This window comes from Fukomys damarensis, unplaced genomic scaffold (genome assembly GCF_012274545.1).
Source record: "Fukomys damarensis isolate Sample0158 unplaced genomic scaffold, DMR_v1.0_HiC HiC_scaffold_21, whole genome shotgun sequence".
Taxonomy (NCBI): domain Eukaryota; kingdom Metazoa; phylum Chordata; class Mammalia; order Rodentia; family Bathyergidae; genus Fukomys; species Fukomys damarensis.
In genome coordinates this window covers 30,688,706-30,704,887 of record NW_022900933.1, presented here as the reverse complement: position 1 = coordinate 30,704,887, position 16,182 = coordinate 30,688,706, and the positions used below count along the sequence as shown (strand labels likewise).

Genomic DNA, 16,182 nt, shown 5'->3' with positions numbered 1-16,182 from the left:
TTTTTTTTTTTTTTTTTTTTGGAACTTGTTCAAGTTGAAATGTTTTATTTATGCTGCTGAATAATATTCTTTTATATGCGTTTATTCTTCTAGTGAGATAAATTTAAGTTGTTTCTGTGTTTTCTCTATCACAGTGTTGTATTTTTTCTCATGTTATTGATTTGTTGGCATACTTTAACTATTCTAGACACTCATCCATAATTGTATATTTTCTGAATTTCTTTTTCAAATCTTTGTGCCAAATCTTTAACTTTTTTCAGTAGTCTTCCTTTTCTTTCTATTGTCAGATTGACATTTTACTATCATTAGATCTAATTTTTCTGTTAGGGTTTATATTCATTGAATCTTTTAAGTTTTGTTTGTTTATTGGTTGATTGGTTGGTAACCAGGATCGAACTCGGATCCTTGTGCTTGCGAGACAGGCGCTAGAACCACTGAACTAAATCCCCTGCCCAAATCATTTTAACTTTTGATTATTGTCAAATTACTGTCTTAACCATTTTTAAGTCTATAATTGAGTAATGTTCATGACATTCATATTGTTGTACAACAGCTGTCTAGAACTTTTTTATCTTGTAAAACTGAAACTCAATGCCCATGAGATACAACTCACTTCCCCCTCTCTCTGCCTTTAACAACCTCCATTCTATTTTCTGTGTCTGAATTTGACTGTTTTAGATGCCTCATGTAAGTGGAATCATATAGCATATATCATTTTGTGACTGGCTTATTTCACTTAGCATAATATCCTCAGAGTTAATCTATGTTGTAGCATGTGACAAGATTTCCTTATATATACACACACACACACACACTTTATTCATTCATTCTTTGATAGACATTTGGATTGCTTTCACCTCTTAGCTGCTGTTAATAATGCTGCAGTGAATATTGGTTCTACAGATACCTGCAGATCCTGATTTGGGTATATACCAGGAAGTGAGATTACTGTATCATATTGGAAATCTATTTTTAATTTTTTGAGGAACCTCCATGCTGTTTTCCATAGCAGATGCACCATTTTCATTCCCACCAAAAATGCACAAGGATTCCAGGCATTCTGTATCCTTGCCAACACTTGTTACTTTCTGTTGTCTTTTTATAGTGGCTATCCTACTGTGTGTACCATGGTATCTCATTGTAATTGTGATTTACATTTCTCTAATGATTAGTGATGTTGAGTGTCTTCTTATATGGTATTAGCTATTCATGTATTATCTGGAGAAATGCCTGTCAGTCCTTTGCTTACTTTTTGATAGGTCGTTTCTTTGTTGATTTTTTTTAGAAGTTCTTTAATTCTTTGTCAAATATATGATTATAAATAAATTCTCCCATTCTGTAGGTTCCTTTTCAGCCTGTTTCTTTCAATTTACAGGAGTTTTTGAGTTTAATATAGCCCCACTTGTTTTGTCTTTGGTTTCATTGACTGTGCTTTTGGTGTCATATCCAAAAAATTCACTGCTACGTCCAAAGTCACACAGCTCTCCCCCATGTTTTCTTAGTTCCATAGTTTTTGGTCTTATTCTTAGTGTATAAAGTGGGAGTCTTATTTTTTTATGTAGATAACCCAATTCCCTTTTAAGTGCTCATTCAGTTAATTCTTTCTTTGTCTGATGACTGGAAATACAACTTATACAACCAGGGTATGTGTTCTCATGAGTCTATTTCTAGGCCATCCATTAATTCCATTTGTCACTTTGCTTCTCCATATATCAAAATCAAAATATCTTAAAGCCTTTAGCTTTATAGTAAGACATTCCTCTTACCTTTCTCCTACTGCCTTGATAAATTTTCTAGTTTTGTCAATTTTATTAGTCTTTTGTAACAGTGTTTGTCGGATGTATCAATTTTTTTCTCCATTTCTTTGACCAGTTCCTTTCTTCCTTTTACTTTGTTTCTTTTGTCATTTTTCTAAACTTTGGAATTGGACACCTAGCTCACATATGTTTAATATTTTTTAAATAAAGCTATGGATTTCTAAGAACAGCTTTTAGTTATATTCCACAAGTTCTTATTGTTAATATTTCCATTGTTATTTTAACACTCATTGTTATTTTTTCCTTGGGCTCTGAATTAGTTAAAATAAATAATATATATATATTTAATATACTTTAAAAACCAAACTTATTGAGAAATATCTAGTATCTTGGGGAAGAGACTCCAGATTTTCATGAGTTTTTTTGTACCGAGAATCGAACTCAGGACCTTGTTCTTGCGAGCTAAATCCCCAGCCCTTCATGAGTTTTAATTTGAAATTTTTAATCATTGTCTCCTACTGCGAAAAAAATTTACATAATCTCAAGATATGTGACTTGAAGCTGGCTAAATGAAATTTATATTTGTATTCGTTTTATAAATAAAAATTAGAAAAGCAACACCTCAGAACTCTTCATTTTTTTATTCATAGTTTAGAGAATTATTATTTTTTTATTATAGCAAAACTCGATTCAGGGTAGGATGTTTAAACAATTTCTTAAAGGTATCTTTGAAGATGACATCAAGTGACAAGTAAATTTTATGTGATTCTATATTTTCATTATACATTGATTTTTGCTTAAATCTGAAAGGAACTAATGCATAATAAGTAATGTATTTATTAAAAGCACTTAGTTTTAAGAAGTTTGGAGGTTTTTAAAATTTATTTTGAAGTATTTCTCTTTTAATAATTCAGTGAATGGATGAATGCTTCCTAATATTCATTCTTTTGTCTGATCATGTCCAATAAAATGTTTAAAATTCATTGCCTTTTGTACACAAATTTAAGTCAAATCAATTTATTTAACATCAGACATTTCAGTAGTTTACACAGCATTTGCATTTACTCCTGATGTGATAAAGCAGAGAGAAAATGACATGTGATATATGATTTATATGAACTATTCAATAGCATTATTCTACCAGCCAACAAAAAAGAAAATTTCCTATACTAGGCATATTTGAATATTTATTTTAGTTTATAGGGGCAATAATAATCTTTCAGTGTATACAGATTGTTACAAAAAAGGAAATTAATCATAAGCCATACTACTTTTGTTTTTATTTATGTGTGTATATATTTCAATTAATAGTTTTAAATTGTGTTTAAATGAATGCATTACAGTCATCTCTGTGGGCTTGTTTGATGTTGAGTCAATAAAATAGGATTTCTACCACTCTTGTGACATTAATCTTTTTTGTTAAAAATGGTAATAAAAAGGAATTTTTTTCTTAAAATCTTGCTAATGAAAGAATAAAATGTAAACTAGAAAGCTTTCTGTAAGAAATATTCATTTTGTAAAATAGTCTTGTGAAATATTTTAATGGCGCCAAACTACCCTTGAATGTTTCAGAGATAGCCATATGAACATGTATTAAGGAGGAATTCACTTTTCATTATTCAAAATGTATATATAACAGCTTACATATTTATTTTCCTTTATTACATTGGGATGAGTTAGTGGGTCATTTAAAAAAATCAGTTAAATTTTTTAAATTAACCTTTAGGCCTGATATATTAAGTTAGCCCTTTTGAATTTTCAAGTTCTGTGAAAGAGAAACAACTATCCTTAAGACACAGTCTGACTTTTTAAAGACAATTTTGTTCATCATCTCTTAAATATACCATTAATAGTACCAAACCTATGCAAGATGATTAGGTAGAAAAAGAAAATTTTTTCATCCTCTTTTCATTTTTTAGTTCCTTGTTCTTCCTCAGCATTTGATCTTCCTCCTTCAATTTTCCCAGTGTTTTTCCAGTCCTACCTACCTGGAAATAAAATCACTCCTACCAAAGTATTAGACAATTCATGTTAACCTCTTGGGACGGTATGCATTCCTAAAAAAAAAATGAGTGGTTAAAGAAACCAATAACTGAAATATGTATATGCCAAAAGATAAACAAGAAAATGAAGACGCATGAATAAATGGACTCATGGATGGATGGATGGATGGTGGTAGAGTTCCAGGCATGAGAAGTCCTTCTGAGAAGACGCTTACCCCGAACTCACACTGTGTAGGTGATGGTTTGTCCTGGTGAAGAAAGGGCCTGTCAAGCAGATCCCTACCACTGCTTTTTGTCTCAACTAGTGACCTGTATTATTAACTTTCTCCTTTGGGCACTTGTCATGCTAGCTTGAAATCAAACACCTTTTTTGTTTGTTTATTCAAGACTGAAAGAGCATATTCCTTTTGTGGAACTATCGAATACATGGCACCAGATATTGTCAGAGGGGGAGATTCGGGACATGACAAGGTATGTTCTAATTTTGGTACTTCCTTCTATTATTTCCATACAGTGTATCATAAGGATCCCACTTGATAACTAGGTACAGTCTTCAACAGAACCCTCTTGCTGGAGGTGGTGTTTTTCTCTTTTATTTTGTATAACTGAACACATTTATGAGCACTAGAGTTTTAGAGGAAAAAGATAATAGAAAAGTTATGACACTCTAGAGTTCTTTTTTAAGGTTGTTTTGGTGAGAATTTTTATTTCTTTTATAGAATAACGCTCTACTTGGAGTTTAAACTTCAAAGCTAATTCTTCAAATAGTTTTTATCTATTTCCATTAAATGGGCCCATAGCTTAAGCAAAGTGCCAACTATGACTTCAGTTTTTTAAGAAGTCATTCTTTTTCTGTTGCATGGAAGCTTGGTCTTTTTGGGTTCAACTGAACTGCAGTGCAGTGCAGTACAGAGATGTTGTGGAATATATAAATTGTATACCTTCTGCCTGTCTCAGTCTTGGTGAATGACTTTTGACAGTGCTTTATTGATATGGCTAATTTCTGGTAGAAGGACACACAGAAATATATAGTCATATGTACCATCTTTAGTTACTATCGGTTCTCTAATTGGTCTTTGAGAGATCTTTGGAAAGGGAATCACTCTTATTTTCTTATTCCCAATTTCTGCTTTTAACTTTATGGAAATACTGATGACTTTGTTGATTCCCCAACAAAAATAAACATTTAACAACACTTGCAAGAAGAAAAAAATTCTATGTTCAAGCTTGTCTCCTTTCCTAAACTTCTAAAAAGCTCAATTTTTTGGCCTTTTCCCTCCCCTTTGTATGTGAAAAATGAAGATTTTAGAAGAAGTTTTCTAAGTAATTATGTTACAAAATCAAGTCTTTTTTTCCTTGCCGTATTAGAGGGTAAAAAAATTTACTCAGTCTTAACATTTTTCCTTTATCAATAACTTTCTCCAAATAAGAAATTCTGGCTTTTTTATTCATCTTCTCATCTCCCTCACCCTCTTCCAGAAGGCTACATGTGCAGTCCAAATGCCTGGCTGCAGAGAATCTTTGTTCTCCTTTCTAATGACTAACCATGTATTTACCTGCCTCAGAGCAAGGCTTCAAGCCAACAGTGCTTCATTCTGAGCACCCTGAGTCAATGCAGTGGAGTCCCCACTGTGAGGAGTAGAGTGAAATTATGGGTTTAGTTTGTTTCATGGTATTCTTTGAAGTGATTGAGGAATTTGTACCTTAAAATTTGACCATTATCTTTTGAGATGTGATGAGGCTAATTTTCAGATAAGAAAACCTCATATTAATACTACAATTTCTATATACCTAGGGCACAGGATATAGCTAGTCAGTGTTCTTTCTCAAACATGGAACACCTAATAACTTTGAGTGAATTAAATGAGGTAATGAATGCCAAGTGCTTATCACAGTGCCTAGTATGAAGGAAGCATTCAATAAATATTTTTTCTCTCATGCTTTCAATCTGCCTGATCTTATTTTATATATTCAGTATTCTGTATTTTCTTTAAAATAATTCTAGGTTCATACTTTGCTTTAGCTCTGAAACTTTGATCCTGGAATTTGGAGGCAGATGATTTAAAATTTTATCAACCAGTTGGTATTTCTCATTGGTATAGATTCATATATTCAACTTACTGAAATTTTGATTTGCCTAATTACAAAATGGCTAATTTTAAATATATCAAAATGCTTTAAGTCATTGATAATTCATTATGGTCTCAGTTCAAACAACTGCATTCATAAATGGATTACCACTTTAGAGCACATTTTATTTTCTGTTAATGTACCCTTCCATCAGTGAATACTTTCAGATTTTTGTTAGGTTCTACAAGTGAATTTGACTTTGGAGATTATAAAAACAATAACCCTGAATGAGATTTTTAAATTTTTTCTGTGATTAAGGAATTTCATATGATTCTTTGTACCTGAATGTTTAATAAAAAGGCTGATTGACACTTTTCCCCCTATCCTAAATCCAACTATTTTCACCAACTTAAAATTAATGAAAACTTAAGCCAGGCATGGTGGCACATACCTGTGATCCCAGTACTCAGGAGGCTGAGGCAGGAGGATTGCCACACATTCAAGGTCAGCCTGGGCTGCATCCTGAGTTCAAGGCCAGCCTTGAACTGTAAAGCAAGATCCTGTCTCAAAAAAACGAAAAAGAGAAAAAAATTATTTCAAGATAAAAATGTTTGATTAAAAGGTAAAAACTGTAACTAGTTTAGGAGATGATTAAAACTCTGTTGCTGCTAAGGCTAAGGATATTTGTTAAGTGTCTTTCTTGCATATGCTAGTTTAGTATCCTTGCACAGAAAGCTTTGTACACAACCTACTTGGTAAAATGTTTTTCAAATATTTAGCTTTATTTTGTTCATTTTTTCTTGTAAAATATATTTCAGTTGATAACTCTACAAAATGAAATTATTATTGTTTTATAGGCAGTTGATTGGTGGAGTTTAGGTGTTCTAATGTACGAGTTACTAACCGGAGCATCTCCTTTCACTGTTGATGGAGAAAAAAATTCCCAAGCTGAGATATCTAGGTAAGACTTTATATGAAAAAAAGGTGTTGTTTTCTCAATGGAACTGATCACATTTTTGCAGTTAGGCTGATGAAAAAAATTTAAAACAGGGATAGACACAATGTTACTTAACTGGTAAATTTTCATTTATATTCATACAAGATATAAATACAACTTTCCTCTTCTTTTGTACTTTATGGACTAAATTAGATCTCAAATTTTACAGGGATAATGTTGTAATTTTTTTGTACTCCAAAGCACTTAGCATATTGTCTCATACCTACTGCTAGGTACATCATGTGCTGAGAAGTTTATATAATAAATACTTCTGATTCCTTGTGTATATAATACAACTTCTTTGTGACTTTAATTTAAAGAAACAGTAATGCTATTTGCAGTTTATGAATGTAGGCTCTATAAACAAATACCCAGGTTCTCTGGCATTGTTCTGTTCTTTGATAGCAAATGTCACAGCATCACATTTTTTGTTTATAATTATTTATTAATGTCTGTCTGTCCCACTAGACTATAAGCTCTGTGAGAGCAAGGGACATATCTGGCTTTGATACCCCAGTACTGACTAAATAGAATCCCATAAATACTTGGGGTATAAAATGAACTAATGAACCAGGGAATGAATAGTGAGCAGCATTATACTAATTACTGTTTATGTTTTTGTCTCATTTTTACTTGAATTTTATAACATCAAGAACAGATTTGTCATTAAAAATTAAAAGTGGAGATTGGACTTCTAATAAAGATAGAATAACAGGGGCCAACTAGTCATTCAACCAAGATTTTAACAATGGACAAAATACGTGAAACCACAGATTGAGAACATTGGTTATCTGACAATGAACAGTGATTCTTTTTTTTTTGGTACTGAGGATCAAACTCAAGGCCTTGTGCTTGCGAGGCAAGTGGCAAAACAACTGAGCTAAATCTCCAGCCCCAAGAACAGTGCTTCTTGAGAGGCCTAAATTTAATGTAATGAGCCCTGTGATTGCCCCAGATAGCAGCCTTCAAAGAGTTCCCAGGCTGCAAGATAGGTAGGGGAAGCCCAGGTACAACTGAGATGAAACTGGAAGTCCAGGAAGCCCAAAGCAGCTAGAGTTTGCAGGCCAGAGTGTCAGAGAAGAGAGCTGCACAGAGGGAAGGGCAGAGATTTGCAGGCATAGTTAGTTGAATATTGATAAACACACACATGAAGGAGCTACTCAGAACAGTTAAGATGTTGTTTTTCTCCAAATTGATCTGTAAATTCAATACAGTCACAATTTCAGCATCCTTTTTCTCTTCAGTAGAAACTTACAACCTGCTTCCACAATTCAAGTGGCAAACCAAATGACCTTTGCAGAAATAGGACAAAGTTCATTTCAAAACTTATAAGTGATAGCAATTAAAACACTGTAGATTTGGTATCAAGATAGATAAATGACAAATGGAACACAATACAGTCCAGAAATTGAACTATGCTCATGTATATAATAGATTTTTTTATAAAGGTGCAAAAATCACTTTAGTGAAGAAAGCAGTAGCCTTTTCAAGAAACAGTGTTGGAACCATTGATACCTGGATGGAAAAAAATGGAGTTACATATTCCTACCATATAGAAAAATTTTCGCAAAGTGTATCATAGGTAATGTGTATTTAAAACCTAAAATGTTAAAAATTTTAGAAGAAAACTTAAAATCTTTGTGAGCATGAGTTAGGTGAATATTTCTTAGATGTGACACAAAAGGACAGCTTATAAAAGAAAAGTGGTAAATTGGACTACATCAAAATTAAATATTTCTGCTCTTTGAAACTGTTATGAGAATGAAAAAACAAGCCTCCAATTAGGGTCAAACTTTAAGGTACGTATCTTTTCAAGGACTCGTATCCAGAATATACAAAGAACTCTGAAAATTTAAGAAAACAAACACCCTCATTATTAAAGGGACAGAAGATTTGCACAGACATTTCTCCAGAGAAGATATGTGGGTGGGCAAGCAAATAAGCCAATGAAAAGATGATCAACATCATTAGCCTTTAAGAAAATACACATTAAAACCACAATGAAATAGCACTATGTGCTCACTAAAATGTTAACCATTTAAAGAGACTGTGCCAAGTGCTGATAAAGATGTGCAGAAGCTGGTATTTTCCTACAACGCAGGAGAAAATGTAAAATGGTACAACTTCGGAAAATAGGCAGTTTTGTCAAAAGTTAAACACCTGCTGTGTGATTCATCCATTCTACTCCTAGATAATTGTCAAGGAAAATAAAAACATGTCCATATAAATACTTGTACACGTATATTTACAGCAACTTTACTTGTAAAAGCATAACCTGGAAATAACCCAGACGTCTGTCAGCAAATAAGTGGTTAAACAGTTTGTGGTTTATCTATACAAATGGACTACTTCTTAGGAGGAAAAATATATGATTGATTAATATGTACAACATGGGTGAATCTCACAGTAATTACACTGCATGGAAGACTGCAGGTGATACAGTGTTCACTGTATGATTGCAACTCTGGAAAAGACAATCCATAGAGATAGAAAGCAAAATAGCAGTTGCTGGGGAACTGTGACAGGAAAGATCACAGAGGAACATGAGAAATCTTTGGAAGGTAACAGATATATTTATATTTTCATTGTAATAGTTTCAAAGGTATATCCATATGTCTAAACTTATCAAACTATACGTCATGTAGGAAGTTTATTACATACCAACTATACATTAGTAAAATTTAAATTTGAATATATATAACATCAGAATATAGATCAGAATAGCATAGGAACTAAATAATTTCTAAGTATTTCAATTTATGTAATGCCCAAATTAAGTTAACAGGAATTTTTTTATAAATTTAGAGTTAAATTATACCTGTTATGAAAAATTCTAAATACAATTTTATTTTAAATAGATTTTTGACAGTTTGAAAATGCCTCAGAATTATAGGAGACCTTGGCCATAGTCTTGAGAATTTGGATCCAGTTGGAAAATCGTGTCCTTCATGGTGACAGGTGGCAAGGGTGGCCTTAGCCTAACGGCAATAAATGATGGCTTCTCTAATTCCCATCGTTCTTACTCCACATACACAAGCATCTTCTTTTTATAATTTTCCTTTCCATTGCTGGTCTGCCTGGAGAGAGAAGTATATTGCTTATGATAGCAGAATTATTCTGAGCCAAGCAATACTCAAATTTAAATTACTTTCATTCCCTTTATATCAACCAGTTGGCATTCTGGATTTAAGAAGAAAAAGAAAGCCTGACTCAGATTGTCTAAAATCTTAAAACTAGAGCAAATATACTTCTCAAGAATTTAGATAAGATTTGTTCCTTCTAATCAGTTAATTATCTACTTTGCCATGTTCATAATTTGTTTAAACCCCGATGTTAACCTGTGATTCTGTAAGGGTTTGCCTGACTAAAATTTATAAACAGTGTAACAACTATAATTATCTTACCCTACCTTTTCTTTTCAAGATAATTATTTTGATTACTTTTCTAGCATAAAATCTTTGATAGTCTGGTCTTCCTAAAGTATGCATCATTCAAACAAGTGTGTCATTAGCTCATCACTAGATGTCTTAATTAGCTAAGGCTTTTTGAACCCTTCCACTCCTTACTTATTATGATCCTCCCTGAGCCATGCGTATTTCTGTTTCAAAATAATGAACCATTATTGTCTGCAGGTAGTCTGAAATCAGAATAAAAATGTTTTGATGACATATCAAATTTCAAAATATAATAAAAACTTAAAATGAGAAGAAGATTTAGAGTGTAACTTTCTCCAGGAAGTTAGCATCTCTTCCTCTTTGAGGATTCCTGATGCTCACGTGCCCTTTTAGAAAGGGTGGTGCTGTTGTGTAAGAAACTGTTGTGAAAGTCCCAGTTGTTCAAGGAAGCCCTGTTCATTATTGATCAACTTGAGTTGTATAGGGTTTTTCCCCCCTTAAGATAAACCCAAATCATTTTCCCCTCATCTCAGCATGTTAATCCAGAGTTTAGATAATACAGTAACAGTCATTTTTTAAGATATGACGCCTTTGGGTTTAGGTATAAATGTCATTTTTTTTAATCCATCCTATCCTCTTTGGAATATAGGCTAATTCTTTTCTTTCTTTCCTGACACTGCTGTAGATATTTAAAGATAATTTTATCTTGGATAAACCTTTCTAGTTCCTTTAAGTTTTCTTTTGAAATCATTTCTGGATTACTCCTATCCAGGTCCCATTTCAAATTTTAATTTGTCAGTATTATAGATTTGAATGATCCCTCCTTAGCTTTTCTGTGAGTCTGTTTCTCACTTTGATTTCATGCGTGGGATATAGTCTTTGCTTGCTTGTGTATTGCCTGCCTGTGCAGAGCTGCTGCTTCTTTTAGGGTATGGGCTACGGGGTAGGGGATCCCCTGTCAAGGGGGTCATTCTGTCTGCTCCTGTGGAGTAGAACACTTTACTTGCCTGGGGCTTTGTAACCATAAGTGAGTATCCCCTTGCCTGAGAATGAGGACATAGAGGTTTTATTTTCTGCTCTTCCTTCATCCTGTTTCTTTGTATCACTTTTTCTGCCTTTGAAATGTAGATAATATTTGCCAAGAGATATTCATTTGGTATTTTGTTTTCTATGAAGAAAATATACTTTATTAATATTTTATTTTATTATTATAAACATGATGTTATATAAATCCAGGCCTCAATCTTTTTTTTGTACCAGGGATCAAACTTGGACCCTTGCCACTTGCAAGGCAGGTGGCGAAACCACTGAGCCAAATCCCTGGCCCAGGCCTCAGTCTTATGAAAATAGTGTCATTCCTCTTTATCTGCAGGTTTCACATCTGTGGATTCAGCCAACCACAGATCAAAAAGAATTCCAAAAAGAAAAAGTTAAACTTGGTGCACACCGAGCACTACTCTGATCCGTGAAACTCTCTTTAGAACTCCAGTTGGAATATTGTCTGCCTCAAGCCACCTTCATGTACTGTATGGGGAGGCCAAAGACAGTAGCATCTTTACTGAACACACACAAGCATTTTTCTTGTCATTATTCCCTAAATTATATAGTAAACAACTACTTACATAGCATTTACATTGTTTTAGGTGTTATAAGTAACCTAGAGATGATTTAAAGTGTGTGGGAGGACAAGTGTAGGTCATATGCTTAGCACATGTAAGGCCCTGGTGGTATGCCCAGCACCAAAGCCAAAACTCACTTCTTATAATTTCTACAGTTGAAGAAAGGATACAGCTTAGCTTGGGCCTTTTTTGTAAGGTCTCTCATAGGCTTTTATCAAGGCTTAATTGGAAAGGATCTACTTTCAAGCTCATGTGTCATTTTATATAAGGGACTTAAGTAACATCAGATTTTGATGTCCATGAAGATTCTGGGACCAACACCCTGCAGATACTGAAGGAAACTTGTAATGGTATTAAACAGAGCTCTAGTTAGTACTATCTGTCTAAGTCAGCAGTTTGCAAACAATAGCCTGCAAATTCTTCTTGCTGCTTGTTCTTTTGTGGCCTTTGTGCTTAAATGGCTGGGGAAAAAGCCAAATGATAGTATTTTCTGATATATGAAAATCATTTGAAATTCAGATTTTAGTGCTCATCAGTAAAGTTTTATTAGCACAAAGACATGTTCACTCATATTTTCTCTGGCAGCTCATGTTACAACAGCAGAGTTGAATACTTGTGGCAGAAACCATAAAGCTTGAAAGCCTAAAATAATTGTTTCTCTGATTCTGTATTAGTTGTTCATTATCCATCATCAAATAACAAATTATGCCTAAAACTTAGTAGCTTGAAACAGCATACACAGTAGAGGAGTAGCTCAGTGGTAGAGCACATACTTAGCATATACAAGGCCCCAATTGTGTCTCTAGCACCAAAACCAAAAAAACATTTCTTATAGTTTCTTTGAATCAGGAAAGGAATCTGAGCTAGATCCTCTTCTTCAAGGTCTCCCATAGGCTGAGCTAAATGTTATCTCAAGGCTGAGTTGGAAAGGATCTGTCTCCAGATTCATGTGTTTGTTGGCAAATTTCAGTTTCCTTTCTATTTTTGGACTGAGAGTCTCAGATCCTTACTGGCTGGTAGCCAAAGACCACCCCCCGGTCCTTGCCATGTGGGCTTCTTGATCATGGCAACTAACTTCATCAAAGTATGTGAGTTGCAAAGGCAATAGAGGGCCTGCTTGGAAGATGAAATATTTTTTAACCTAATCATGCAAGGGACACCTGTCCTCTGCGGTGTAATATCAAATGTAATAAAGGTGCTTAGCCGAGTCCACACTAAAGGAGCTGAATATACAATGATACAGTGATCACTGGGGAGTTTCTTCAAGGTTTACGTACCATGGGACCTTCACAAAAATGATTGCCAACCATTGGTTTGAGTAATTAACTTATTAACATCCTTCCAGGGAACTTTTCTCTTTAGGATATTATTTTAACATATTGTTGTTGTGTGACTTGCTACATTCTTCTGAATACAGAACGTTGATTTGTCAATTATAACCTTGAATAGACTTATTAATGTTTTAAAAATTTTTATGTTGATATCTTAATTTGGAGTAACATAGAATGTATACTACTTGGTCATGGTGTATAATCTTCTTGATGATTTTTTGTATACTGTTTGCCAGTATCTTATTTAGAATTTTTGCATCTGTATTGATGAGGGAGATTGGCCTGTAGTTCTCTTTTTTGGTTGGATCCTTCTCCAGTTTTAGTATCAGAGTAATGCTTGCTTCCAGGATGAGTTTGGCAGTATTGCTTCCCTTTCAATTTCATTAAAGAATTGGAGAGTAGTGGCATTGGATCTCTAAGTTTCTTTGTTGATAGATTTTTAATTATCTCTTCAGCTTCATTGATATTAAGTTATGTAGAATTTTTATATCTTCTTTATTCAGCTTGGTAATTTATACATATTTAGGAATCTGTCCAAGTAGTATTCATCCCAGGGATTCAGGGATGGTTGAACATATGCAAATCAATGAATGTAATAAACCATATTAACAAAACCAAGGACAAAAACCACACGATCATCTCAGTAGAAGCAGAAAAAGCATTTGACAAAGTCCATACCCATTCATGATAAAAAACCCTACAGAAAACTGGAACAAATGGTCTTTATCTCAACCTGATAAAAGCCATCCATGACAACCAACAACCAACATTATACTATATGGTCAAAAACTAAAAACTTTCACTCTAGAATCACGAAGAAGACAACGTGTACACTATTGGCACTCCTATTCAATATAATTCTGTAAACATTAGCCAGAACAATTAGACAAGAGAAAGAAATAAAAGGAGTAAGGATAGGAAAAGAAGACATTAGATTATCATTATTTGTGGATGACATGATACTCTACATATAAGACCCCAAAACTCCTCCAAAAGACTTCTAGATTTAAAAACCAACTTTGGTAACAAAGTCAACATTCAAAAATCAATGACATTCCTGTACATGAATAACAAACTCAATGAGAGAAATTAAGGAAACCATACCTTTCATGTAGTATAAAAAAAGTCATATACTTAGGAATCAATCTGATAAAGGAAGAAAAATACCTTTACATTAAAAACTACAGAATTCTGGGATTGGGAATTTAGCTCGGTGGTACCACACCTGCCTTGCAAGCGCAAAGTCCTGAGTTCAATCACCGGCACCAAACAAAAAAACAACAACAGCAACAAACTACAGTATTCTGAAAAAGGAGACCAAAAAGAATACCCAAAAATGGAAAGATAATCCTTGTTTTTGAGTAGGAAGAACCAATATAGTAAAAATGTCCATATTTCCAAAATTGTTATACACATTTAATGCAATCTTAATAAAAATACCAATAGCATACCTCACAGAATTAGAGAAAACAATCCTAAAATTCATTTGGAACCCAAAGAGATCTAGAATAGCAAAAACAATTCTGGGCAACAAAGGCAAGGCTGAAGCATCACAATCCCTGACTTGAAATTATATTACAAAGCTTCCATAAAAACAGAATGGTACTGGACCTCCCCCCGCCCCAAAAAAAAGGATCAGCAGAACAGATCATAAGATGCAGAAACACTCCAAAGACACTCAACCACCTTATTTTTGACAAAGGAGCCCAACACCTTCACCGGAAGACAGCCTCTTTAATAAACGGTGCTGGAAAGCTGGCTTTCCACATGCTGAAGATTAAACCTAAACCCCTATCTCACCATGCACTAAACTAAAATCAAAATGGATCAAAGATCTAAATATTAAAACAAACACTAAATCTTCTGGAAGATAGAATAAGTAGAACTCTTAAAGACATAGGTGTAGGCAAGGCTTTATGGGAAAAAAGAACCCAATCTCACAGGAAATATTACAAAGAATCAGCAAGTGGTATCTCATTTAAAAACTTTTGCACAGCCAAAGAGACCACCAACAGAGTGAAGATGCAAACCACAGAGTGGGAAAAAGTTTTTGCTAGCTGTTCCTCAGACAAAGGAATAATATCTAGAATATATAAAGAACTCAAAAACATCAGACCACCAAATTTAAAGACCTAATCCAAAAATGGGCATCTGAAACAAATAGACACTTCTTAGATGAAAAGTAGAAACAGCAAAGAAATATGTGAAAAGTGCTCTCAACAACACTGGTCATTCAAGAAATGCAAATTAAAACAACACTGAGATTCCATCTCACCCCAGAAAGAATGACTCTTATCAAGAAATCAACCAATAACAAATGCTGGAGGGGCTGTGGGGAATAAGTAACCCTTCACTGTTGGTGGGAGTATAGGCTGCTGCAGCCACTGTGGGAATAAGTGTGGAGACTCCTCAAAAATCTAAAACTAGAGGGTTCATTTGACCCAATTTTTCCCCTTCTGTTATCTTCCCAAAAGAGTTAAAAGCATCATACCACAGTGATATATGCTCCCCCTTGTTTATAACAGCACAGTGTAAAATAGCTAAATCCTGGAAACAGCCCAAATGCCCAGTAAGTGACCAGTGGATAAAGAAATGCTTATCAGTGGATGAATGGATAAATAAGATGTAATATATATATAGTATATAGTATATATATATATAATGGAGTACTACTCTGCTATTAAGAAGGATAGATTTGAGATATTTCTAGGTAAATAGATGCACCTGAGACCATACTCCTTTTTTTTTAAGCAAAACATTTATTGGTATATTTAGATACACATAATGATAATATTCATCCTAGGGAAATTGTACCTGTACATGATATATCTTCTTTTTTCCCATTCCAATACTCTTAAGTAAAATAAATTAGACACACATATTTAAATATCACATTGTTTCTCTGTTTGTGAGAAGCCAAGGGGGTAAATAAAGGCCAAAGTGGATAATAGATATTGGGAAATGAGAAGAAAATGGTTTTTTTTTTAAAGAATATAAATATCATTATTTT

The 16,182-nt window shown here is 33.7% G+C and overlaps 1 protein-coding gene across 2 annotated transcripts in view; it reads left to right on the top strand.

The window, feature by feature from the left end:
• Positions 1–16,182, top strand: part of Rps6ka5 (ribosomal protein S6 kinase A5) — an 86,734-nt gene that overhangs the window by 37,896 nt on the left and 32,656 nt on the right. For both annotated transcript variants that reach the window (XR_002025092.2, XM_019206367.1), the window contains exons 4-5: positions 4,148–4,231; positions 6,688–6,791. Coding sequence is in view for 1 of the 2 variants with exons in the window: in XM_019206367.1 (XP_019061912.1) it covers positions 4,148–4,231; positions 6,688–6,791 (188 nt within the window). In the remaining variant the exon portion in view is untranslated. The remainder of the gene's footprint in view (positions 1–4,147; positions 4,232–6,687; positions 6,792–16,182) is intronic.